This window comes from Arvicanthis niloticus, chromosome 7 (assembly GCF_011762505.2).
Source record: "Arvicanthis niloticus isolate mArvNil1 chromosome 7, mArvNil1.pat.X, whole genome shotgun sequence".
NCBI lineage: Eukaryota > Metazoa > Chordata > Mammalia > Rodentia > Muridae > Arvicanthis > Arvicanthis niloticus.
In genome coordinates, this window is record NC_047664.1 from 37,979,164 (window position 1) to 38,006,039 (window position 26,876).

The following is a 26,876-nucleotide window of genomic DNA, read 5'->3' on the forward strand; positions in this document are numbered from 1 at the left end:
TACAATCAATTAAAACCTATTGTTTTAAATTTTCTGCATTATCTTTGAAAGTATAAGAAAATAATGGCATTTAAGAAGAATTTTAGGCAGGGAAAATATCCAATCTTATAACTTATATACAAGCACCTTCATATTTTGGTTTTGTCCATATTATTTCTATCAAGTTATGCTAAGGACATGCACAACACTCCAAGTATAGGTCAGGGGCAGTACACTTGCCTGTCATGTACAAGGTCCTGGATTCAGCCTCCAGTACCATACAAGCAGCAAGCATGCATGCCCTCATGCACCGAGGCACACAGACATACACAGATACCCAGGCTTGCGAGCACACACACACACACACACACACACACACACACACACACACACAGATACTCATGTACACAACGCACAGAGAATTATACACACAATGTATGATCTTCCCCCTTCCTTAGCCACCAAGTTATAAATATTTTTTCAGTTTTTATCTCCATAATCACCTGTCAGAGGGTAGAGAACATTAATGTTGACACCTGTCTTTCAGGTAAGTATTAAAAAAAATCACAACGGCAGACAAAAACGTTATAATATAATATAAATATAATATAAGATAATACAGTGGCTGAGCAGTGGCCAGCTTTGGCAGCAATGACTTTGAAGTGTGTTTTCTTTATTTTTCTTTGTATCATTAAAAAAATTTTTAATTAGACGCTGTCGGTGAAAAAAAAAAAGCCTTGAAGCTCCTAGGTTTAACTCAAACAGATCCCTTTTTGGGAAGGGTCATATACATGCTGTCTGGACGACTGTGTGCCCCCTGTGTCCGACCCTGGGACAGGGATGTCTGCAGGACCACAGGGTGCTTGGTCACTGTGTGTCCACGGCCTCTCAACCCAAAGCGTTTTACTTTCTAATGTATAACTTTCCATGCTATTTGTTTTTAAACTACATTAACAAATTATTTTATTATTTTCTTAATTTTTTCTTTCAAAAGGACTTTTCTTTCTGTAGAAAGCATTCCAGAAAAGTGATCCTTTCACTATATCATTTTAGGTTTATTTTATTCTTAATTTTATACACTTTTTTGTTAAGATCTTTTCTTTTATTTTTGAGATTACAATACAATTCCATCATTTCCCCCCTCCCCCTATATATGCATATATATTCATTCCTAAGCATAACCTGCTCAGTGTGTATGATGTCACTTGTGTGCATGTTTTCGGGACTGACCATTTGGTGTTACACAACCAATTGGTGTTCTCTTCCTTGGGGAAGGCTTTCTCTTTTTCTGTGTTCCTTAGTTGCCTATAGCTCTTGTGTAGGGTTGAGGCCTCCTGGGCTTCCTTCTCTTCACTCTGGCTCATACCTTGAGCACATGTTGGAAAGGAGGTGATAGCAGACATTCCTGCCTCATTCCTGACCTCAGTGGCTTTGCTCCAAGCTTTTCTTCATTCAGGATGGTGTTGAGTGTGGGTTTCTCATATATAGATACTCTTATGTTGAAAAATGCTCCCTCTAGCTCTACATCTGCTAGGACTTTTATCCCAAAGCCATGTAGGATTTTGTCAAATGCCTTTTCTTCATCTATTGATATGATCATGTGATTTTTGTCTTTAATTCTATTTATGTGGCTATTACATTTTTTACTTCTGTCTGTTGAACCACCCCTGCATTTCATGGGCAAACTCAACCTGCTCATGGTGTACAATATTTTTCATGTCTCTTTGTATTATGTTTGCAAGTATTGTACTGAATGTTTTTTGAGTCCCTGTTCATCTGGAATAATTGTAGTTCTCTCTCTCTCTCTCTCTCTCTCTCTCTCTCTCTCTCTCTCTCTCTGTTGTGTCTTTACCTGATTTTGAATTTGGTGTAGGGTGATGCTGGCTTTGTAGAAGGAATTTAGGAATTCTCTTATAATCTCTATTTGTTTTGAATAGTTTAGGAAGGATTGGCTGTAGCTCTTCCTCGAGAAGCTGGCAGACTTCTGCCGTGAATCCCACCTGGCCCTGGCCACCACCACCCTGACACCAAAGTTATTAAGCCAAGCTCTTCATTTGCTATGAGTCCGTCTAGGCTGTTGACTTCTTGATTTAATATCAGTGGCTTGGCTGAATCTAGGATGTCATTCATTTGTTTTAGGTTCTCCAGTTTAATGGAGTTCAGGCCTTTAAAGTTATCCCTATTTATTCTGAATTTCTTTGGATTCTATTGTAATGTTTCCCTGTTCATTTCTGATTTTGTTAATTTGGGTCCTCTCTTTTTTTTTTCTTTGGTTAATTGGGCCAAGGGTCTGTCAATCTTGTTTATCTTCTCAAGGAACTGGTTTGTAGTTTCGTTGCTTCTTTGTGTTGTTTGTGTATTTCTTTATTTGGTAGCATGCCAAGTGCCTTCTGGAACCAAGAACAACTGACCCATAGGGCTGAAGGCACTGTGCAGGCATCACCTCACCTTATCTAGGTTCAGTGAGTTGTGCGGGTGTTGTCTTCAGCAATAGAGCCTTGCTGCCAGTTTGTGGAGCACAACCTTTAGCCTTGGCATCAGCCTGAACTGGTTTGGGGTTTCCTTGGGAGCTCCCTTTAGTCAGCAACTCAATTAGATGTGACCCATTCCTAGTATTGGAAGCCTTATTTGACAGCCAACTTGCTGAAAGATGTCAAGTTTGGACTCTATATCCCCCAGTGTTTGGCAATTTCATTTGGAGCACTTTCATATATGCATATATTTTAGGAAGATCTACTGTACTTGGTTTCTATTCTAACCCTCAAAATGCCCCTTTAATTTTTGCTGTTTCTCCCTGTGTTCCCTCCCTCAACCTATTCTCCTGTCCTCCTTCCCACTTGGCCTTCTAATTTCTCCCATCCATCCATCCATCCTCCCATCCATCCATCCATCCATCCATCCATCCATCCTCCCATCCATCCATCCTCCCATCCATCCATCCACCCATCCATCCATCCATCCATCCATCCATCCATCCATCCATCCTCCCATCCATCCATCCATCCATTCATCCATCTATCCATGCATAATTATCTATTCCCTTTCTTAAGAAGATCTATCTGTTCTTTTTAGTCCCTTACTCTGTACCTACCCTCTGTGGTTCTATGGATTTTAGTTTGATTATTATTGACTTACCAGCTAATATCCACATATAAGTGAATATATATCATGTTTGTTTTTCTGAGTCTGGGATACTTCACATAGGATATTTTTCTAGTTTCATCTATTAGCCTGTAAATTTCATGATGTAACAACTGAGTAAAATGTTTTATATTTTCTTTATTGATTTATCTGTTGATGGGCATCTAGGCTGTTTCCAATTTCTGGCTATTATGAATAGAACAGCTATGAACATGGTTGAGCAAGTGTCTCTGTGGTAAGGTGAAATGTTCTTAGGGTATACGCCTGAGAGCCGTACAGCTGGATCTTGAGATAAATTGATTCTTATCTTTGTAACGATCCACCACACTGATTTCCACAGTGACTGTACAAGTTTGCATAGCCACTAACAATGGATGAGTGTTCCCCTTGCTCCACATTCTCTCCAGGATGAGCTGTCACTTGTTTTATTGATCTTAGCCATTCTGACAGGTGTTAAGATGAAATCTCCAAGTAGTTTTAATTTGCATTCCCTGATGACTAAGGATGTTGAACATTGAGTTCTTTTTAGCCATTTGAGTTTCCACTTTTGAGAATTCTCTGTTTAAATCTATACCTCATTTTTAATGGGGTTGATTTCTTGATGTCCACTTTTTTGAGTTCTTTATATATTTTGGATATTAGCCCTCTACAGGATGTGTACTTGGTAAAATGTTTTTTCATTCTTTAGGCTGTTGATTTGTCTGAATGATGGTGTCCTTTGCTGTATAGAAGCCTTTTGGTTTCTTGAGGTTCCATTTATTGTTGATACTGGTGCCTGTGCTAATGGTACTCTGTTTAGAAAGTCTTTTTCTGTGCCAGTGAGTTCCCTGGTTTCTTCTGTTGGGTTCAGTGTGCCTGGTTTTATGTTGGTCACTGATCCATTTGGGGTTGCTTTGTACAGGATGATAAGTCTCAGTCCGTTTGCATTCTACTCACAGCTGTCCACTTTGAACATCACTGTTTGTTGAACATGTTGTCTCCCTCCCGCCCCCCAGTGTGTATTTCTGGCTTCTTTATTTAAAAAGAAATCAGGTGTCCATAGGTGTGTGGATTTATGTCTGGGTCTTCAATTCAATTCTGTTGATCTGTGTGTCAGTTTTTGTGCCAGAACCATGTGGTTTTTATTAGTAAGTTCTGTAGGACAACAGCAGTTTTTATTATTCAGGATTGTTTTAAATACCCTGGATTTGTGTTTCCATATGAAGTTGAGAATTGCCTTTTCAAGATATGTGAAGAATTGTGTTGAAATTTTGATGAAATTTGCATTGAATCCAGAGATTGCTTTTGGTAGCATGGTGACTTTTTCTATATTAATCCTACTGATCCATGAGCATGGGATCTTTCTATCTTCTGATATCTTTTTCAATATCTTTACTCATTGTCTTAAAGTTATCATATAAATCTTTCATTTGCTTGACTAGAGTTACCCCAAGATATTTTATATTCTTGAGGCTATTGTGTGGTTCCCCTGATTTCTGTCTCAGACCATTTGTTATTTGTATATAGGGGGGCTACTGACTTTTGTATCCCCATACCTTGAAGAAAGTGTTTACCCACTGTAGGAGTTTCTGGCTGGGAGTCTTAGGGACACTTATGTGTATTATCAGATCATCTGCAACTAAAGACATTTTAACTCCTTTGCATCCTGTTTGGATCCCCTTGGTCTCCTTCAGTTGTTTTACTGCTCTGGCTAAGACTTCAAGTCCTGTGTTGAATAGGTATTTAAAAAGTAGATAACCTCACCTTGTTCCTGACCTTAGTGTAATTGTTTTGAGTTTCTTTACATTTAAGTTGATGTTGGCTATGAGCTTGCTGTAAACTGCCTTTATTATGTTGAAGTATGTCCCTTGTATCTCTAATCTCTCTAGGACTTTTATCATGAAGGGCTTGGGATTTTTATCAAAGGCTCTTTATGTATCTACTAAGATCGTCCTGTATTTTTTTTCTTTTAATTGTTTATCTGGTGGATTGTATTTATCATTATCTTATGGTGAACTATCCCTGCATCTCTGGGATGAAGCCTACTTGGTCATGGTGGGTGATCTCTTTCATGTGTTCTTGGAATCAGTTTGCAAGTATTTAATTGAGATTTTTTTGTTTTGTTTTGTTTTTCAAGATAGGGTTTCTCTGTGTAGCCCTGGCTGTCCTGGAACTCACTCTGTAGACCAGGCTGACCTCGAACTCAGAAATCTGCCTGCCTCTGCCTCCCAAGTGCTGGGATTAAAGGCATGCGATACCACCACCCAGCTGAGAATTTTTGCTTAAGGAAATTGGTCTATGATTATCTTTCTTTGTTGAGTCTTTATGTTGTTTAGTTATCAGAACAACTATGACCTTGAAAAAAGAATTAGATAATGTTCCTTCTGTTTCTATTTTGTGGAATAATTTTAGGAATATTGGGGTTAACTCTTCTTTGAAGTCTGGTAAAATTTTACACTAAAATCTTGTGTAGCTGGACATTTTGGGGTAGTAGACTTTTAATTACTGCTTGTATTTCAGTAGATGTCACAAGTCTGTTTAAATTGTTTATATGATCCTGATTTAACTTTGGTGGGTGGTACATATTGAGAAAATTATCCATTTCTTTTGGATTTTCCAATCTGGTGGAATTCATGATTCTCTGGATTTCACCTGTGTCTGTTGTTACACTTTATGTCTCTAATTTTGTTAATTTGGATCTTCTCCCTCAGCTCTTTAGTTAATTTTAACAAGGATTTGTCAATCTAATTGATTTTTACTAAAGAACTGACTCCTTGTTCCATTGATTCTTTGTATTGATTTTTTTCTTTCCATTTTATTGATTTCAACCCTGAGTTTGATTATATCTTGCCTCTACTCCTTTTGAGTGTGATTCTTTCTTTCTTTCTTTCTTTCTTTCTTTCTTTCTTTCTTTCTTTCTTTCTTCTAAAGCTTTCAGGTGTGCTGTTTAGTTACTAATGTGAGATCTTTCCAACTTTTTGATGTAGGCGCTTAGGGCTATGAACTTGCTTCTTAAAACTGCCTTTATTATTCCCCATAAGTTTGGGTATGTTGTGTTTTCATTTTTATTCAATTCTGGAAAATCTTTAATTTCTGTCTTGACCCATTTTTCATTCAGCAGTGAATTTCTCACTTTCCCTGAGTTTGTAAGTTTTTTTCTGTCTGTTGTTGTTGCTATCCAGTTCTGTTTTGTTGTTGTTTTGCTTGTTTAATTTTGTTTTAAGACAGGATTTTTATGTGTAACTCTGGCTGTCCTTGAACTCACTCTGTAGATCAGGCTGGCCTTGAACTCAAAGGTCTGACTGCATCTGCCTCCTGAGTGTTGGGATTAGAGGCATGCATCTCCTGGGTTTACAGGACATCCAATTTTAGTCTGTGGTGGTCAGATAGGATACAGGGAATTTTGATTTTCTCGTATCTGTGGAGATTTGCTTTATGGCTAAATATGTGGCCAATTTTGGAGATAGTTCCTTGAGCTTTAGAGAAGGCACGCTGTTTTGTGTGTGGGTGAGATGTGTAAATGTTTGGTAGGTTGGTAGGTTTATGATGTCAGTTATTATCTGCATTTCTCTGTTTGGTGTTTGCCTGGATGTCTATTGGCAAGAGTGGTATATTAAAGTCATCCACTATCATTGTGCGAGGGTTAATATGTGATTTCAGGTGTAGTAGTGTTTCTTTTATGAACTTGAGTGCCCTTAGAATTTTGTGCTTAAACTGTTTGTGTCTTCCTTAAACTCCCTGAATTCTTCAATGAAGTTACGATTATTCTTTTAAATTCTGTGTCCTGGGGTTCATCTATGTAACTCTCATTTGCAAACCCTTTCACAGGACTGGTAAGTTTTGGAGAGAAGATATTGGCTCAATCTTACATATTATTTATATTTTTTGATGGCATCTGGTATATAGATTCCATTTGTTAGTTCTAAGCCTAATATGGACAGAGCAGGTTGGACAGAAGAGAGGACATGCCTTAGGGTTGGGTCTAGAGGTTGAGAATGGCTTGGGTAGAATGGGGTCAGGTGGAGAGAGGGGACTGGGCTGTGTTCGAGATGTGTTTCTTGGTCCAAGCTTGGCATGTGGTGTAGATCTAGCATCAAGGGCCCTGTGACTTTCAGAATAAGTAGGAAGCGTTCTGGCCGAAGCTTCCAGGTCACTGTAGTAAGAGCAGGGAAGGCTAGACTAGGAGGAGGCACTAGATGGTGGACTGAGACTAGATCTGGTGGGCTCAAGAGAAGTCATGATGGAGATCAGGGACTTTCACTTGGATAGACCTTGGGAAAGGAGTGGAATGTCTGCCTGGTTGGAGGGGATGGATGCCATGCAGAAGAGACTTGTGGTTGGTGGCAAGTAGAGCAGGCACTGATGGAAACTCAGAGGTTGGTTTAGGTGTAGGCAGGTTGGGCAGAGTAGGTAAGGGCACCGAATGCTAGATCTAGCAGGCTGTGAGGGAAGGCATGGGTGGCTCTCTATATATTCTGAACTAAAATATAATCACATCCCATTCCTTTTCTTCTTCCAATTTCTCCCAAGTCCTTTTCCTCCAATTCCTTCCATATCACCCTATAGTGATAGTCTTTTAGAAATTATCATTGGTTATTACACAGACACAGACACACACACACACACACACACACACACACACACACACGTTTTTCTGTATAATGGCTGCATAAACAAGATAGAAACAATAGTAGCATCAGTTCAGAATGCTAACATAGAAGATAAGTCTCATTGGTCCCATTCCTAGACAACGAACTAAAGACAACTACTGACTGAGAGAGGGAGTCATTCCCAGGGTTGATGATGATGATGGTGGTGGTGATGATGATGACAATAATAAATCTAATAGTCTGTTCAGTAAAAAATGATCAGCCTTGGAACTAAGTCAGACAAACATCAATACTTTTTTAGGTACAAAAATATTTATTAATTACTTAATAATTTAATACACCAAGTGCACAGCTTTTAGAAAACAAACATTTCTGTAATAAATATATATTTAGAAACTTTTAAGTGTTTTTTATACTTCTTTTCCAAAACCCTTAAGATTTATAACGTTTGTTTATAATAAACCAGATGTTTACTGATCTTGTCTTTACCAATCAGATATCTCAAAGATGAGGAAAAAGGAATAAAAGTTGGACATATTTCAGGCAAAATGCCAGGAAATTCAACAATGTAAAAAATTATAATTTGAAAACTTATTTCTTAATTAACTAGTTCCCTTTTTTATATTGACCAAAGATTGCCAACATATATTCTAAATGCTTCTGAAACTCTCGGAATACTTCCCTTTCGTTACTATAATCCTAAAATCCTAGAACTTAGGCAGTGCATGTCGCTTGTACCTTTTCTTGAGCCAGCTCATGTATTCTGGCAAACAGTAATAAAGTATCTCAGTGCCAGCAGCTGGTGAGGGCTTTCTTGCAGTGCCACTTCATGGAGAGGGAACTTGCAAACTGGGGTCAGTGTATGGATTCAGGCATTAAGTTTTCAACACAATGACTCACTGAAACCATTGCAGAGGAAAGAAGGATGAGGTAGGAACCTAAACACTGGAGGCCTCTGAGCAACTGCAATAGAGCAAGGAAGGGGCTGATGAGAATGGTGTGTGTGTGTGTGTGTGTGTGTGTGTGTGTGTGTGTGTAAGAGAGCTGAGTCCAACCCCGTTGTTGGCCCCTTCCCAAGGCGTCTGATTGGATTATTTTGCAGATTTCTAAAATGTATGCAATAATAATATACAAAAAATCCTCATATACTCCATGGAGAAGTCTAATTTCTTTCCAGGCAAATCTGAAGATAATTACTAAGATTAATGGGAAGACACCTCTTCCTGATAGCACAATATTTTGTCGTCCCCTGCTGTTTTAAATTAGAAACTGCACACCATCCAGCCAGGTAGCTTTATTAGAGGTAGAGATTGGAGGAATTTGTATAAAGAACATAGTGACCTCACACCAGTCAGAATGACTAAGATCAAAAACTTAGGTTATAGCAGATGCTGGTGAGGATGTGGAGAAAGAGGAATACTCCTCCATTGTTGGTGGGATTGCAAGCTGGTACAACCACTTTGGAAATCAGTCTGGCGGTTCCTCAGAAAATTGGACATAGTATGTCCTGAGGACCCAGCTAGACCACTGCTGGGCATATACCCAGAAGATGCTCCAACATATAACAAGGACACATGCTCCACTATGTTCATAGCAGCCTTATATATAATAGCCAGAAGCTGGAAAGAACCCAGATGTCCTTCAACAGAGGAATGGATACAGAAAATGTGGCACATTTATACAATGGAGTACTACTCAGCTATTAAAAATAATGAATTCAAGAAATTCTTAGGCAAGTGGATGGAACTAGAAAATGTGATCCTGAGTGAGGTAACCCAATCACAAAAGAACTCACATGGTATGCACTTACTGATAAGTGGATATTAGCCCCAAAGCTCGAAATACCCAAGATACAACTCACAGACCACATGAAGCTCATGAAGAAGGAAAACCAAAGTGTGGGTGCTTTGGTCCTTCTTAGAAGGAGTAACAAAATAGTCATGGGAGCAAATATGGAGACAAAGTGTGGGACAGAAACAGGAGGGGTCGTCTGAAGACTATTCCACCTGGGTATCCATCCCATGTGCTATCACCAAAGGTAGACGCTGATGTGGATGCCAGGAAGTGCATGCAGACAGGAGCCTGATATAGCTGTCTTCTTAGCGGTCTGCCAGAGCCTGAAATATACAGAGGTGGATGCTCACAGCTAACCATTGAACTGATCATGGGGTTCCCAATGGAGGAGTGAGAGAGAAGACTGAAGGAGCTGAAAGGATTTGTGGCCCCATGGGGAGAGCAACAATACCAACCAACCAGAGCTCCCAGGGTCTAATTCACCAGCCTGGGAGCACATAGGGAGGGACCCATGGCTCCAGCTGTATATGTAGGGGAGGATGGCCTTGTCTGGCATAGGTGGGAGAGGAGGTCCTTGGTCCTGTGAAGGCTGGATGCTCTAGTGTGGGGGAAATTCAAGGGTGGGGAGGTGGGAGTGGGCAGGTGGGAGGAAATGGGGAAAGAGGATTACATCTGAAATGTAAATAAAATATTCAATAAAAAAAGAACATAGTGAATTCAGCAGTATGAGGGTACAAGTCCCCTGAAAATTACTTCAGTATAGACAGAATCACTAGAAGCATGTGAGAGGCACTTGGTGTCCTGGATGAAGTCCTTTTGGGCCAGGCAGGTAAAATTAAAATCTTGCTGAAGAAGTTGCAGATCTGGAGCATAAGACTTGCTTTTGTGGATAGAGATTATAACCCTGTGCACACTGATGTGTAAAAACTGGGAGTAATGTCTAAGAGCAGCAGCTGATGGGTGGGATGCTGACAGACTCTTTCACAGTTACATGTTTGTGAACCATCTTGTCCCATGATCCTCAGCGAGGGATTCACAGTGTATGGTACTAAGGATGAAGGGATGTCATGTGGCACATGGCCACTTTCATTTTGCTTAATCTAGCATTTCGTAGATTTTTTTTATTTTGACCACAGAGTACTTTTTATTATAACATGCTAACTACTACTATGAATAAACCTTGCTTGGAAACCCAGGAACGTCTCCTGTGTCTAGATAACCTCTCTCACTTCTGCCTCTGCCTCTCTTCTCTCCTTGCAGGCAGACATCTTCTCTGGGGCTATATTCATCAATCTAGCCTTGGGCCTGGATATATACTTGGCCATTTTCATCCTGCTAGCAATCACCGCCCTTTATACAATCACAGGTGAGTTTATTCAAGAGAATCTAAGGCCTGAGTCTGGCTCAGCGTTAGGCGTTTGTGAAGGATGAAGGAGGTAGGGTTTGAGAATGTTTTTTTTTTTTTTTTTTTTTTTTTTGGTCTCCACTGCAAGGCCTGTGAATGCATGTTCTGTGAGAGCTCCTGTGCTGGCTGGACCAGTTGGGGCAACTTTTCACAGTCACTCTGGAAGAGCTTGGCTCTGAAGGTTGTGGGACAATGTGGCTAAGCTGGGACAGTTAGAGGCATGCCAGGTGCAGAAATAAGTGGAGAATGCGGCAGACACGGGTGTGGTAAAGCTCAGAAACAAGGTGAGCTGGCAGATACTGGAAGAAGGTGGTTCCTGGGAAGTTGTGGAGGTGAGAGGGTACACAAAGTGTGATGATATAAGCAGGGACAAGTGGGAGAAAGATACACAAAGAGGCATTGGAGTAAGATTTGAAGATAGCGCAGACATTGGTGTCCTTTGTAGGAGTGGAGGGGCAGGCTCAACAGTGGGACTCGGTGCTCCATGGAAACCCAGTATGGAAGGACAAGAAGAACATTTGTCTGTCTCATGCACACGCACACGCACACGCACACGCACACGCACACTCACACACACACGCACACACACAGGTGGGTGTCCTGGGTTCCATTGCTAGCATTAGAAAAAAAAAAAAAAAAAAAAGAGCAAGCACTCTTTGGAGCCATGTCCTAGTTTTAAAAGCTCACAGCCAGTACTTTCCACTCAGAAAGTCCTTTTCCCAGCTCTTGAGCCTATTTTCATGAGAAGCTAGAAACATTTTGAATAGCAGAACATTGTAACAGGATCGGGGATTGGGGGGAAGGGAAGGCGGCGGATAGGGTGGCAGGAGTGGGGGGGTTCTTCTTGGAAGGTGCACTGTGGTAGAAGGGAGTAGTAGGTAGATAAAAGGAGCAAGTGGTGCCCCCCTCCATGTGATCTATTGTCTTTTTGCCTGCTTAGGGGGGCTGGCCGCTGTAATTTACACAGACACCTTGCAGACAGCAATCATGCTGGTGGGGTCTTTTATCCTGACTGGGTTTGGTAAGTGGGGCTAGGGCTGGCTGGGGAGGTTGGGGGTTGTAGGGTTCTGGGAAGAGGAAAGCAAGTCTGGCTTGCCTGCTTGCATGCTGTGCCTAGCTAAGGGCAGTGTCCTAGCCATGGCTGGCTACCCTATGGGAAAGACCCTTGTTGGAGCAGACCCAAGGAACACTTGAATTCCCCCGTTCACTCTCTAGCCTGGGTCAGTGGTCCCCAGGGTAGTAATCTGGTTCTGTGTTTGCAGAGAACCTGGGTAAAAACAAATAAGGCTGACCACCATCAAGTGGCCCAGATTCACATAATGTATGTCCACTCTGAAACGGCACCTTGTATACTTTATGATGTTAAAAGTCCAATATTTATTCATCGTTGGTGACATAATTTTTTCATTTTAATGCTTTATTTGACAAAATTTAAAAATTGTTCACTCACTGTTGGCATCTACTGTCTCTTGAAATTTTACTTGACTATAAAAGACAGCATTGGGAAGCCTAGTTGTTACAAGAAGGTGCAGGACACATTTCATTTGTAGATGTATAGGCTCCTCTGGGTGACCCTTGAAGACTCCCCTGGTATGCTCTGGGAGGTCAAGCAAGTCACAGGCTAGAAGGACTTGATACTGAGCTGAGAGGTGGCAGGACCTGATTCCTCACTTGTTCCTGGTGTATTCCCAGGACCAGCTGTTTGGCCTGGGTCCAGTCTCCAGAAGGTGTCTCTAAGTCTGTGTTCTGAGTTGCAACTGACAGCAGGGATTTAAAGAAAAACCAGTCTGCATATGATCCAAAGCCAAGTCCCCAGCAACTCACAGACCATGTCTTTTTATAAGACACCTCTCCTTTTTATACTGTTTGTAGTCAGGGCACTTTCACAAGTCATTGCTTTGAAAAGTCATAGCGTCTCCCAAGAAGGCTGGGCAGAGTTAACACTCCCGTTTTTATAAAGGAGAAACGTAAGACCTGGAGGGAAGATAATTTGCCCCAAACCACACATCAAGGGTGTTCTCTTATGCTGGTATTCTCTTGGTATTTAAGATACTTATAGAATAAATCACTATAAGGAGTTTAACTGTTCACATTCTTATCTTTTTTTTGTACCAATATTTTTAGCTTTCAATGAAGTAGGAGGGTATGATGCCTTCATGGAGAAGTACATGAAAGCCATTCCAACTAAGGTCTCTGATGGAAATATAACCGCCAAGGAAGAATGCTACACACCCAGAGCCGACTCATTCCACATATTCCGAGACCCCATTAAGGGAGACATGCCATGGCCTGGGTTTGTCTTTGGCCTGGCCATCATCTCCCTGTGGTACTGGTGTACAGATCAGGTATACAATATGGGTGTGCAGGTGGACGGGGTACATGACCAAGACTCCCACCTGTCTGGCTAGTTGGTGTTAAGTACATAGAGGAAGACTCACATGGCCTGTGAGTTGCTGGGGACTGAGGCTAAAGACCTAAAACAGAGAAGCCGGGGTGTTGGAAGAGGCTCCCCGCCTGCACAGCTCCTCAGTGGATTGTTCCCTGCAGGTCATTGTGCAGCGATGCCTGTCAGCCAAGAATATGTCTCATGTGAAGGCTGGCTGTACCCTGTGTGGTTATCTGAAGCTACTGCCTATGTTCCTCATGGTGATGCCAGGGATGATCAGCCGGATTTTGTACACAGGTAATTCCTCCAGCCAAGCTTGGTCCATTCTTACTTTGCTGTCTCTAAGGCACCATGGAAGGAAGCTATCCAGCTTCACACTCCTTTGCCATGACTACCAAGCATCAGGGTTGCCCGTGTCAGGCAGTGTGCACACCAAGAGCATAGAAATCTTGGGGTTGCCTTCCCTGGTTTCTTTTTAAATAAATATACTACTTATTTGTGTTTTAAATTTTTAAAGTTGTAGAATAGCAGGTTTGTTTGACAGCCTGAACTTTGATTTGAACATTGATCTCTGGAGCCCACCTTGCAGAAGGAGAGAACTGACTCCTCCCTCAGTTCTTACACTGACCCCTGAGCTCATGCGTCCCCCACTCCCAGGAAAGAGAGTGTTTACTCTCTTGCAGTTTTGCACTGACCCTCAGGCTTGTAGCGGTGTCTAATAATTTGTCTTATAATTTTAATGTCAAAGGGCCCAGCCAGTTGCTGATGGCCCTGTGTTCCGAGCCCTCTTTGGTGAAGTTGTTCCTTGCTGGTGCCCCGCACTTTGTGACAGATTCACCTTTGGTCTTTCTGTGGCCTTTCAGCATTGCTATTTATACACTATTGTTATTAATAAACACATTTTTTGGTTAGCTGTCATGAACCAAAACTGTTTTGAAATGCAAAAATAATGATGATAAATAAATAAAGCACCACAGAGTGACAGTTTGGGCAAGCACCCTCCAAAGTGAAGCAAGCATTTGCTGTGTTGTCCTTGGCTGCAGGCCTCTCTAGGTGCTCATGTCCCTGTACTGGCTTGTCCACCATGAGAAAGATACAGTTGGCCTCTGTATTCCTAACTCACACATCTGTGACTCTCTAACCTTACCTATATATTGAAAAATATTAAAATATTTGCATCTATATGGAAAATATGTAAGTTTTTGCTTTTCACTTTCCCCAAACAGTATAGTATAGCATGTACCTCCATAGCATTTACAGCTTACGATGTGCTGTAAGAACTCTGGAGGTGGCTTAAGGGGAAGGTATGCATGTGTCACAGCAGATGCTATGACATTTTACCTGCAGACTTCGGATCCACTGGGTAAGGAGAATCCAGGACCCAGTCACACATGGATACGAGAGTCAGTTGTTTAGCAAACAGGATGGCTTGTAGTGATGACTACTGAATATATTTATTTATAAGATATTACTATAGTGATTTGGTGCTGTGTGAACAGTGCTACACGAGTACTGAAGTGTTTGCTGAGCTGAATTCTATAAAAGTTTCTAGAATTTCCTCCCAGATTCTACATCACGTTTCCTTCTCCTCCCAGTCTATTTCTGTCTTTTTTTAAAATCTCCACCCCAGATTTCTTATATCTTGGGAATCACCCTCGTTTTCTAGGGAGTTGGCTGTATATCTAGAGACATTCAGAATAAACCTCAAAACTAGGAGCGACAAACTACTGTTATTTTTTAGAAGAGGAAAAAAGAGAGAGAATTAAGTTATTATGACAGATGTCTCCTCCCTTCCCCCCAGATCATTTCTGTGTCATTTCATTCTCTGCCTACGAACCATTTTCTCCTGTGAGAGCTTCAGGATGCATCATTGCTGACAGGGCAGGGTTATGGCACAGGGCTTAGCTGGGAGGACTTCTTTTCCTGGCACCTTTTCAGGCATTGGGCAGGAATGTCTTGTTTGAAGTGTTGCTTTCAGAAGGTAAACGTGTAGCCATCTCTCCAATGAATGTTTGACTCTTCATCTCTCTCTAGAAAAAATCGCCTGTGTCCTCCCCTCAGAATGTAAGAAACACTGCGGCACGCCAGTGGGCTGTACCAACATTGCCTATCCAACGTTGGTGGTGGAACTCATGCCTAATGGTGAGACTTTCTTGGGAGTCCAACTTGGTTTAGACTCCACTTATACTCCCAGGTGAATTCTGGGACATTTCCAACTCAGGGGTGTGTTCAAGGGTAAAAGCCCCCATTTCCATGTTTTTGAGTTTAATTTATGTCTCTATGACATGGTTTGATTAGGGTCTAAAAATCCTGGGTCTTGTCCATCTGTCAGGCTGAGAAAGGAAATGGTCTGAAAACTTGCGAGGGAGAGAAATTCTCTTTCCATGCCTGTGTAGGTAATCATTTAAAACATTTAATCAAAGAGGTTGTGACTTATAACAGCGATTTCAGAAGACAGTATGAGGCTCCGAAGTGTTTAAATACAAATGGGTAAAAATGTGGTCTACGTAAGCAGCGTGATGACATTCAGACTCACAAGAAGGTAATCCGTTCACTCGTAGTGACAATCAAGGTGTTAAGTGACATAAGCCAGTAGCAGAGATGCAAATGCTGAATAATCTCATTGCAATTTAGAATGCGTGCATGCGTGCGTGCGTGTGTATGTGTGTGTGTGTGTGTACATGTGGAAACCGCAAGTAGACATCAAATCTCCACTTCTATTATTACTTAAAATATCTTATTTATTTCATTATGTATGTGTATATGATGTGTGCACGTGGATATCAGAGGACAGCTTTTAGGAGCTGGTTCTCTTTGTCCACTGCAGATTCTGGGGATCAAACTCAGGTCATCAGGCTTGTGTACCCATCACTGTTACCCACCGAGCCACTTCTCTGGCCCAGGCACCGTTTTTTCCCCCACAATTTTTAAAATTCACGTCTCGATAAAAATGTTAAGTGTATAAAAGGGAAATCTGCAAATTTATAGAGACCATTTTAACTGATGACAGTTGCAACCGTCTATATTTTCACTCATTAATAATAATAATAGTTATTTTCCTATTTTACTTTTTAAATATTACTAAAATGTAATTACCCCATTCCCCATTCCTTCCTCCAACTCCTCCTATGTACACCCCTTTTGTCCTTACAAATTCCTGGTGCACGCACGCGCACACACACACACACACACACACACAGAGTCCATTTAGAGTTCTGTGTATGTATATGATTTCAGAGAGGACCACTTGGTATTGGATAACCAATTAGGAGCCCATTCTGGGGGGGGGGGACAACTTTTCCTGGTCTCAACACCCCTCAGATGCTTGCAGTTCTTTGCCTATGGTTGGGGCCCCATCCGTGTTAGCATGTCTGTTGGTGTTGTCTTTGTTCGAGTCTTGTGTAGGCAGCCATATTATTAAGGTGTCAGGTGTGAAACTTCCCTGTCATCTCTAAGACACAGTCTCACAGCATATTTCCTGGTCCTCTGTGTCTTACTCTGTTTCTACCCTGTCTTCCTCAATGTCCCATGAGCCTTAATCCACACATGTTTGGTGGTGTTGGTGGTGGTGTTGTTTTGAGACATGATATCTCATTGAACTTGGAACTCACAGTCTCATCCCAGAATCTGTCTGTACCCCACCAGCACTGGGGTTACAGTCCTATGCTACAGTTCCAGGCTTTATGCAGCTTCTGGGGATCTAAGCTCATATCCTCACGCTTACATGCAAATACTTTACCCACTGAGCCACCATCTCAACCTTCCCCCCTTGTTCATTCTATTTATCATCTATTATCTATCTATCATCACCTGTTTATCATCTATCATGTTTATCATCTGTCACCTATCTATGTGTCTATCATCTATCTATGTATCATTTATCATTCACCTATCTGTTTATCATCTATTTATCTATCATTTATCTATCTCTTATCTATCATTTATCTATCTATCATCTGTCTATTTATCATCTATTTATTTATCTATCAATCGTCTATCTATGTTTTCTTTTCTTTTGAGGCAGAGTCTTATGTAGCCCAGGCTGGTCTTGAACTGAATTGATGTTAATCTTCTCCAAGCGTCCCTCGTGCTTGGATCACTGGTGTGCACTGCCATGGCTAGCTTTCTTTTTTAGCATTTTCACCATAAGCTTTATGCACAACCTTGGGCAAAGGGCATTTGTATTCAAACCCTATAAGACCAGGAGTGATGTTTAACTGCTCCGCTGAACTTGACTGCTGATTAATGAAGGTTCCAGTGAGCAAAAGTCACTCTGGTATTTACAGGAATGGATGTATCACTTCTTCAAGTTGGCCCTCTACACCCCTGCTCTTCTGAGACCCTAGCACACGGTGCTATATCAAAACAGTGAACAACAAAAAAGACATGTGCAAAGCTACAAAACACTGTGTGTGCAGTGCTGTTTCTGGCCTCTTTGGCTGTCACCTGGCTCCTGTGAATATTGAATCCCCAGTGCCTTTCTTGAGATAGACCACACAACCATTTCCCATCCCTCCCCTTACATCACTCAATAGCATTGAATGTTGTTAATCGTTGTCTTTCTTGAATCTTTTGCTTTGGGTTCATACTATTATCTTCTATTTGTCTCCTTTCCCATCTTCTTAGGCTGCCTCTCCTGCTCCCAATCATAGATTCAGCTTCTCAGCCACTGAGTGTCCCCCACTAGCCCACACCACTTCTGTCCATTTGTCTCCTAATTATCTTGTACTTATCTTCCAGTTTACTTTTGCCTTTCTTACTACCAGTGACAAAGCTGATGTGGGCAGAGTTTAAATAGGTCTTGCTGCAGGCCACACAGTCTGTGTCACAGACCTGTTTCACCAGGTGATTTATTAGGGTGGGTTACAGGCTGTGGTCCAGCCAATCCAACCATTACTATCTTCCAACAGAAAGCCTAGAATCTATTAGTTGTTCAGTCCATGAGACTGAATGTCTCAGTTGGTCTTTAGTAGATGCTGGAATCATAAGAAGTAGACTCTAAGGCCAATAAAGGAATGAACTTGCCAGTTGAGTGAGGGCAAACAGGCAAAGAGCAAGAACTTCCTTCTTCCATGTCCTTTATGTAGGCTGCCACCAGGAGGTGTGGCCTAGAACAGAGGTGGATCTTCCCACCTCAAAAGATCCAGATCAAGGGTAGGTCTTCCCACTTCAGATGATTTATAATTAGGAAAAACCCCTCAAGGGTGTACCCAGCCCCTTGGGTTTTAGTTAATTCCTGATATAGTTAAGATGACAACCAAGAACAGGCATCACACGCCACATGCCGAACCCTTGAACAGGCATCACACACTGCATGCCTCAATCTCTCCAGATGGGATTTGCTCCAGTCTCTCACTCACAGATGCCCTCTCAGTCTCTTTTCAGTCTAGTTTAAACATCCTTCTGCTAGATCATGAATCCTTTTGGTGAGCGTCCTTATGAAAGTCCTGTTGGCTGGAAACACCTGCCACTGCCATGACCCCACACTCAGCATCATCACCATTACCATTTAATTGAAAAGTATCTAATGTTTATCTTGTCTCTCAGTCATTGTCTGCAGAGGTCTTAGCATTTAAAGCTACAGCCCACTTCTTAAAACATCTCTTCTTTCTTGAGTGATACATTTGAGGATGCAGCATAGTTTCTAAAAGCAAGCAAACGTTGGGTACTGGTACAAGAGCAGCGGGGAGTTGGGATGATGGGTATGCCACTCAAAAGCTATTCTCCTTCAGGACTGCGAGGCCTGATGCTGTCCGTCATGATGGCTTCCCTCATGAGCTCCTTGACCTCCATTTTCAACAGCGCCAGTACTCTCTTCACCATGGACATCTACACCAAGATCCGGAAGAAAGCATCTGAGAAGGAGCTCATGATTGCAGGAAGGTAAATGCAGCCTCCTGCATCCCAGCCTGTAGCACGAAAGCTTAAATAACCGTGAAAGTTCTACCCACCATAGGTCTCATGTTAGGCAAGATTAGCAGATACTTGGCATGGCTGGAGTTATCTCTGTGGCCAGTTATATTTACCTGTCACTGGCTTTTTATTTTCTGTGGTACTGGGAGATTGAACTCGGAGCATTGTACATTTTCTGGGCAAGCGCTATACCCCAGAGCGAGAGTCCCAGCCCTATCACTTCAGGTCACATAGAAAACAATTGAACACTGTCCCACTGGAATTAGAAGATTCGTAAGAAATCAGCTTCTTTATCTCAGGCTACCAATGAGCATCAACAGAATGACACTGTCTATGACTTAACTGGGGCTGGACTGAGCCAGGCCTGCCATCTGCAGCTGATGAAGTCCCTACCCAGGACTCTTGGCTGCTCTAGAATGCTCCTCATGTCCTCGACTCTCTAACTGCTCTTTTTTTTTTTTTTTTTTTTTTTTTTTTTTTTTTTTTTTTTTTTTTTTTTTTTTGCCCAAGTGTCCCTGATGTCTTGACCCTTTGAAGCAACATTTTTGTTTCAAAAATGAAGTGAAAATTGACAGAAATTTCATTTATGAACATTCTCTGTAAATTACAAAGCACCAGCTGTGTGCACATATCTTTTAACAAATGGTGCTGGGATTGAACTTGGCACTTTGCACACACTAGACAGATGTTCTACCACTGAGCTGCATCCTGACTCTGTATTTTTTTTGAGACAATAAGGATCCCCTCCTAAAAAGGGTATCTAACCAGCACAGAATCTACTACTTTGTACCCTACTGAGCAACACCGAGACTTTGCTTGGCTTTTTTCTTACAAGGCTTCTACTGAAAAGGAAACCCAGGATGTCGACCTTTACAGTTCTAGCATGCATCCCATAACTACTGGCTTTGCGTTTGCTCAGCACTGAACAACCTCACAGTGACCTGAAACAATTGTATGGTTTGTAAGAGCAATCAAGGACTCAGATAAGGAAGAGACAGGCATAGTATAGCGTAGTAGGAGAATGATTGGCAGAGGAGATCTTAGAGTCAGAAATGGCAGACAGGGTTTATATACATAGTGGGGGGTATGGGAAGGTCATCCCAGGGGGAGGTCTCTGTGAAAATAGTACTCATTTGCTTTAACTACACATGGCGTTCAGAAACTCTGGTCTTCTTTATAATTATATCAAGTGCACAAGTCATTCTTCTCAGTTTTCAGCTGGAGAGCTGGAGACTTGGGGAGAGATTAAATAATGTGTTTTATATCATGCAAAAACAATAGGAATTTGAATCCGTGCTCCAGAGTCTATAACCTTGTACCTAGACGCTGATTCCTCTCAAAGTGAGATTTTCATGTTAGATCACTGGGCCTAGCTGACTGTTGAAAATCAAATATGTTTCCATTATTCATAGACACAGACAACTTTCAGGTAAGCAGAGTAAGGAAGAAAGAAGCCTCAAGAATGAATCTACTTATTTTGCTTCACTGTGTTGATATGAGATGTGCATATAGTCATATAACACACACATGCTTGTAACACCTGCATATAGGTGTATACATACATATGCATTTATCTATTATTGATATGTATATATTTATTTGTGTAGAGCACTCATATTCTGTTGTGGCTTTGATTTCAGGTTGTTCATCCTCGTGCTGATTGGCATCAGCATTGCCTGGGTACCCATTGTGCAGTCTGCTCAAAGTGGGCAGCTCTTTGATTACATCCAGTCCATCACCAGTTACCTGGGGCCACCCATCGCAGCCGTCTTCCTGCTTGCCATTTTCTGCAAGAGAGTCAATGAACAAGTAGGTACCGTCCCAGCAGCCCCAGAAAAGCCAGTTTGCTGTGGAAGCTGTTTATGGGGATTTGCATATTCTCTGTGAAAAGGATTCTGCGTCTCAGAGATTTCCAAAAGAAATGGATATGCAGTTATAAGTTTGGATGGGTATGCCTCAAGGAATCATGAGGCTCCCTGAGAGCTGGCATGAATCCTCAGGAGTTAGTATCAGATCTGCTCTCTTTCTCTGACTCCCCTGTCCTTGGTATAAGGTCCCAACTAATGGTGTATGTTTCCCATCCAATCATTTCTTTCCTGCTTAGGTACTTAGTTTTATTTTCTTTGACTTGGTCTCTGAAATGCTTGTGTTTAAATTGCCTTCCAGAAGACTAACTTTAAACAGTAAGGTCCTTCTTTAACAAAGGAAAAAAATAGAAGGGAAGTGTCTCCTATTTGGGGAGTATCTCTATGACAAGAGAGCTTCTCCTTCCTCGGTCTTTGACAAGATAAGTTGTGTAGTGCATGAGGTATGAGTTAGAAATAAGGGCCACACGGCACTCTGCACATTCACATGGCTTCTGCCCAGCACGGGTTCACTGGCGCACAGTGAAGTTGGCTGTACATTATACATATAAGGTTTTTCCTTATTATAAGTTCTCTGATGCATGAGTGTGTGAGAGCTATAAGTGAAAGTTCTCATGGTCATTATACTCATAAGACAGGTCTCCACTCTCAAGTCTCTGGTGATAAGGCAGGAGAGCTGACTGGAGGTTTTCCACTCTTACTGAGTAAGCTTTCTCTGTTGCATGAATTTTTTTTGTTGCACAGTAAGGCTTTCCACAATTTTATGACACCTGCCTTCTTACTACCATGGCCCCACTGTTTCTACCCATCCAATCTCTGTAACTTTGACTTGACTGTGGCTCCCACTAGGAAGTCTTGTTTGTAGTGGGCCTCAGCTGGTGGAACTGTTTGGGAAGGATTAGGAGGTGTGGCTTGTTGGAGGAAGTATGTTATTGGGGTTGGACTTTGAGGTTTCAAAAGCCCATTCCATTTCCTGTTGGCTCTATCTCTCTCTGCCACAAGTTTATAGATCAGATAAGCTCCATCTCAGCTACTGCCCCAGTACCACGCTTGCCTGCCTGCTGCCATGTCCCCTGCCATAATGGTTATGGAGTCTAACTCTCTGGTACTATGTGCCCCAAATTACAATGCTTTCTTTGATAAGTTGCCTTGGTCATGGAGTTTTGTCACATCAATAGAAAAGTAACTAAGACAATATATTTGGAATATAAAGTATGTGGGTTCAGATGACTAGCAAAGAGACTGCTCAATGCTTGAGAAAATCATGCTGATAACATTGTAACTTGTCACTGAGCTTTCAGATTGTGGCCTTTGGCAGCGGGTTCTAGCCAGAAGGAAAGAAGTCAAATAGAAGAAAGAGGATTGGAAGGAAAGAAGGAAGAAGGCAAAAAAGGAAGAGTGGAACCAGATCTCTAAAAATACAATTTGTAGTCTTTTAAAGCCTTTGCATCTCTCATATAAAACCTCACTCAAATTTAATTTATGCCAGCCACATAGTAAAATTTCATTCTCAAATTAAAATTAGTGACATTGCATGTATAAAGAGGTAAGCCTGGTGGTGGTGGCACACATCTTTAATCCCAGCACTCGGGAGGCAGAGGCAGGTGGATTTCTATGAGTTCAAGGCCAGCCTGGTCTACAAAGTGAGTTCAGAAGTTGGAAATGACTCTATCAGAATGAAGACTGGTGGGCAGAGGGAACTGCAATGGTCTAGCATGTGCTTCTAGTCTAAGACTGGAGTGTATGGGTAGATCTGGCCACATGGAAAGGTTGGATTATGATGTTGGAGGAGCCTGTGGGTTGGAAGCAGGTAGGTAGAGTCCTGGTAGAAGCCTAGAAATTGATTTCAGTAAAGATATGGTGGCCAGACTAGGCTGAGGCCATGGATAAGGGGCCAGGAGTAGACCTGTCAGGTTGGGAAGAGCCAAGGAGACTCATTGAGCTAAACCTCAGAGAAGGATGTTGGCTATCTGGGAGCAGAGGTTGGTTGCCTGTGGTCAGATGGGGTGGGTTCTGGTGGGAGCCTAGAGGTTGGTTTGGATGTAGGCAGAGATAGCAAGATTAGACAAGGGCACTGGAGGTGGGGGCCTGGGCTAGATCAGGTACGCTGGGAAGAAGGCATGAATGAGTTTTAGAGACTCACTTGGCTAGACCCTGGAGCCGGATGTGGGGGATCTGGCAGGCTAGATAGGTGGGACTTGGCATAGAAGGGACCCGAGAGTGCCGGCAGGCTGGGAAGGTTGTTGTGGAATCTTAGGGGTAGGTTGTGGTTCGGGCAGATGTAGCCAGATAAGGTAGAGGTGCTGGAAGTGAGACTTGAGCTAGGTCTGGTGAGAGACTTTTCTGGGCTAGACCCTGGAGAAGGGTGTGGGAGAACTGGCAGGCTGGATAGATTGGATTTGAAGCCAGAAGGACCTGTGGGTTGCTAGAAATGTTCTATGTAAGCTTATGGAAAGGGTCTTTTCTTCTTCATTCCTTAAAAATTCCTTAATTTGTTTTATGATGTCTTCAGAGAAGATAAATTGCAATCAATTACTTTGTATCAGATTGTACCCAAACTGGAGTCTTGTGAGGGCGTTAACCGAAGGCACACAGGCTCAATTGATTACAGCTATTATTTTTGTGGTCCTGAGGATTGAGTCTGTGGCCTCATGCATGCAAGGCAATCACTCCACTACTGAGCCACACCCCTTACCATCAAACGAGTTTTTATGTTAGAAGGAAGTTTTGGACTTAAGACACACTGTTAATAGTCTATAGCAACCAGTAGACATTTGATTCCATTCTATTTTGAATTCTTATTTTATGTTCTACCATGTTGCTGGAGCAGTTAAGACAGCCTCATAGAAAGTGCTGCTTAACAGTTCTGGCCTGAATCTGAATTTCAGTGTTCTGGCCCCTGACAGCCTGGAGGAGCTTTTTCTCCTCTACTTCTTCATTTCTTTCTTCCATTACTTAAGGATATGGGAATGCCAGTTGCTTTCTGGTTTCAGCACAGTTAACCCAGGCCTTTCTTTTCCAGGGAGCCTTCTGGGGACTGATTATAGGCTTCTTGATTGGAATCGCCCGTATGATTACTGAGTTTGCCTATGGAACTGGGAGCTGCATGGAGCCCAGCAACTGTCCCACGATCATCTGCGGGGTCCACTATCTGTACTTTGCCATCATCCTCTTCGTCATCACCACCATCATCATCATGGTTGTCTCCCTACTCACGAAGCCCATTCCAGACGTGCACGTGAGTATCCACTTGAGACATTTCCCTCCCTTGTTCCCTAGGCCCTTGCTGCAGCACCCACGACTAAAATCATTTCAGTTATTGTTGGTTTCATACAGAAGGTTGCAGGATGAAAAACCTGGAATACTTGCTGTACCAGCACTGTCTGGTGCAAGTCCTTACAGCTCAGACTTCAGACCAGGGGCTGTTCTGGAGACTCTGCTCCCTGAGTGACAACTACAAGCAAAGTGAGGTCACTTGACAGGCAATGTAATACTAGATTAGAAATCTTGTCAAAGTTCCATGGACAAATCATCCACATCCCAGCAAGGAACAGGCCTTGTTACAGAAATCACCCCAGTCAGGAAAAACTAAACTGTGGTTTTCTTCTCAGCTTTTTCTAATTAGGGCATTTAAGACAGTATGCTTTATTTTGTTTTATGTTGCTATAATTGAATGCCACAAACTAAGTAGATTATAAGTAATAAGCTTGTTTCACTCACAGCTATGGATGCTGGAAAATCAAAGAGTGAGAGGCTTCGTGTGGTGAAGGGCTTCTTACAGCGAAGTAGCATGGCAGTTGGTGTCGTGATAGAAGCTGCATGTGAGAGACAGGGAGAAAGCGCTGAAGGCAAACTTTAACCTCTTTGTTATGTTTTTAGTCAGAAAGGTTCTCCCATGATAGCAGTATTAAGAGGTAATTGGATTCCCTACCTTCAAAGATAATCTAAAGATCCCACTCTTAATATTGTCATACTGGCAATTACATTCTGATATTTGTTTTGGAGGAGACATTCAGGTCATGTCACTCTACCAATCTTCACCCATTTCAAGCCTTTAGAAATCATAATACACCTCTTTAGCTGCAGACGCTGCCAGTGGATTAAAGTTCTTTCATAGATTCACCAATTCAAAAGAGGAAACAAACAACATGCCCATTTTATTTTTTAATTTAAAAATTTTTTAATTGGATATTTTATTTACATTTCAGATGTAATCCCCTTTCGCCATTTCCCATCACCCAGGAACCCCCTATCCCATCCCCCCTCCTCCTGCTTCTATGAGGATATGCCCCCACCCACCCTCCCACTCCCACCTCCCCACCCACGATTTCCTCCACACTGGGGCATCCAGCCTTCACTGGACCAAGGACTTCCTCACCCACCTATGCCCAACAGGGCCATCTTCCCTTATGTGTACAGCTGGGGCCATGGGTCCCTTCCTATGTGCTCCTAGACTGGTGGTTTAGACCCTGGGAGCTCTGGTTGGTTGGTATTGTTGATCTCCCCATGGGGCCGCAAACCCTTTCAGCTCCTTCAGTCTTCTCTCTCACTCCTCCATTGGGAACTCCATTTTATTATAAGCAAAATAGTCTGATGACTCAACGCAAAACAGCTTTCTAGTGTTCTCAGGTTTGCAGAGGGAACGGAGCTAGAGAATCAACCCAGTTGTATTAGTTAGGGTTTGCATTGCTGTGAAGACACACCATGACCAAGGTAACTCTTAGAAAACATTTAACTGGGGCTGGCTTAAAGTTCAGAGGTTCAGTCCATTATCATCATGGCAGGAAGCATGGCAGCATCCAGGCAGACACAGTGTTGGAGAAGGAGCTGAGAGTTCTCCATCTTGATTGGAAGGCAGCCAGGAAGACACTGGGCAGAGCTTGAGCACCAGGAGCCCTCAAAGCCCACCCCCACAATGACACACTTCCTCCTACAAGGCCACACCCCTAATGGTGCCACTCCCCATGAGCCAAGCATTCAAACACATGAGTCTATGGGGGGGCCAAACCTACTCAAACCACCACGCCAAACCAGCAGTCATTTGTAGAGAGAGAAACAGGGTTGTATGTACACTTTACTCCAGCACACAGAAATACAAGTACCTGTAGAATCCTTAAGACACCTTTAATCTTACAGTAAGATTATCAAGATCTGAGACAAACCTTAATGTAAAACAGAATCTGCATCTGTAGCTGCAGGTTCACCAGCTTGTCTTTCCCCAGCTCTGTGGTAGTTTTTGTTGTTGTTGTTGTTGTATAAACTATTTTCCTGTATCTCAGTCTTCAAAAGTATTGAAGCTGAAAGCATATTTAGCTCCAGGCTTCCTTGTAAGATGGAGAAACCCAAAAGGCATGGTTGGGATGGACATGATACATTGATTCTCTCAGAGATAGTCAGTCTCTTCAGACTATCTCCTCACATTCTGAACAATACCAGTAGAAACTGCCCCTACTCGACTGTGCTGACACGGCTTATGTTTCTAGTTTTCATTTTATTATGTGTCTTATTTATGTGACAGTGTTCAATCATAGGGTCTTATAGTGCTGATGTGGATAAACGACTGGCTGGTCTTGTTTCTTAGTCGCAGTGCTGAAAGGAACACACTTATCAGGAAAAAGTGAATTCATTCACACACCTAACATTTATATTTCAGTCAAAGTTTTTGATACCTTCATATATAAATATGCTGAATTTTGGTCAGTTACACCATCCATTACCCTCTTCCATCCTGTGACTCTCCTCCTGAAATGTTTTCTTTCCAACAAGTGTACTCTTTCTTTGAATATTCTCTTTTGACCCACAGA

General features: G+C 42.1%; 1 protein-coding gene across 1 annotated transcript in view; it reads left to right on the top strand.

Annotated features, from left to right (window-relative positions):
• Positions 1 to 26,876, top strand: part of Slc5a1 (solute carrier family 5 member 1) — a 68,556-nt gene that overhangs the window by 37,160 nt on the left and 4,520 nt on the right. The window contains exons 6-13 of the mRNA XM_034509324.2: positions 10,764 to 10,869; positions 11,849 to 11,929; positions 13,033 to 13,253; positions 13,456 to 13,591; positions 15,329 to 15,436; positions 19,027 to 19,177; positions 20,848 to 21,016; positions 24,095 to 24,310. Of these exons, the coding sequence (XP_034365215.1) occupies positions 10,764 to 10,869; positions 11,849 to 11,929; positions 13,033 to 13,253; positions 13,456 to 13,591; positions 15,329 to 15,436; positions 19,027 to 19,177; positions 20,848 to 21,016; positions 24,095 to 24,310 (1,188 nt within the window). The remainder of the gene's footprint in view (positions 1 to 10,763; positions 10,870 to 11,848; positions 11,930 to 13,032; positions 13,254 to 13,455; positions 13,592 to 15,328; positions 15,437 to 19,026; positions 19,178 to 20,847; positions 21,017 to 24,094; positions 24,311 to 26,876) is intronic.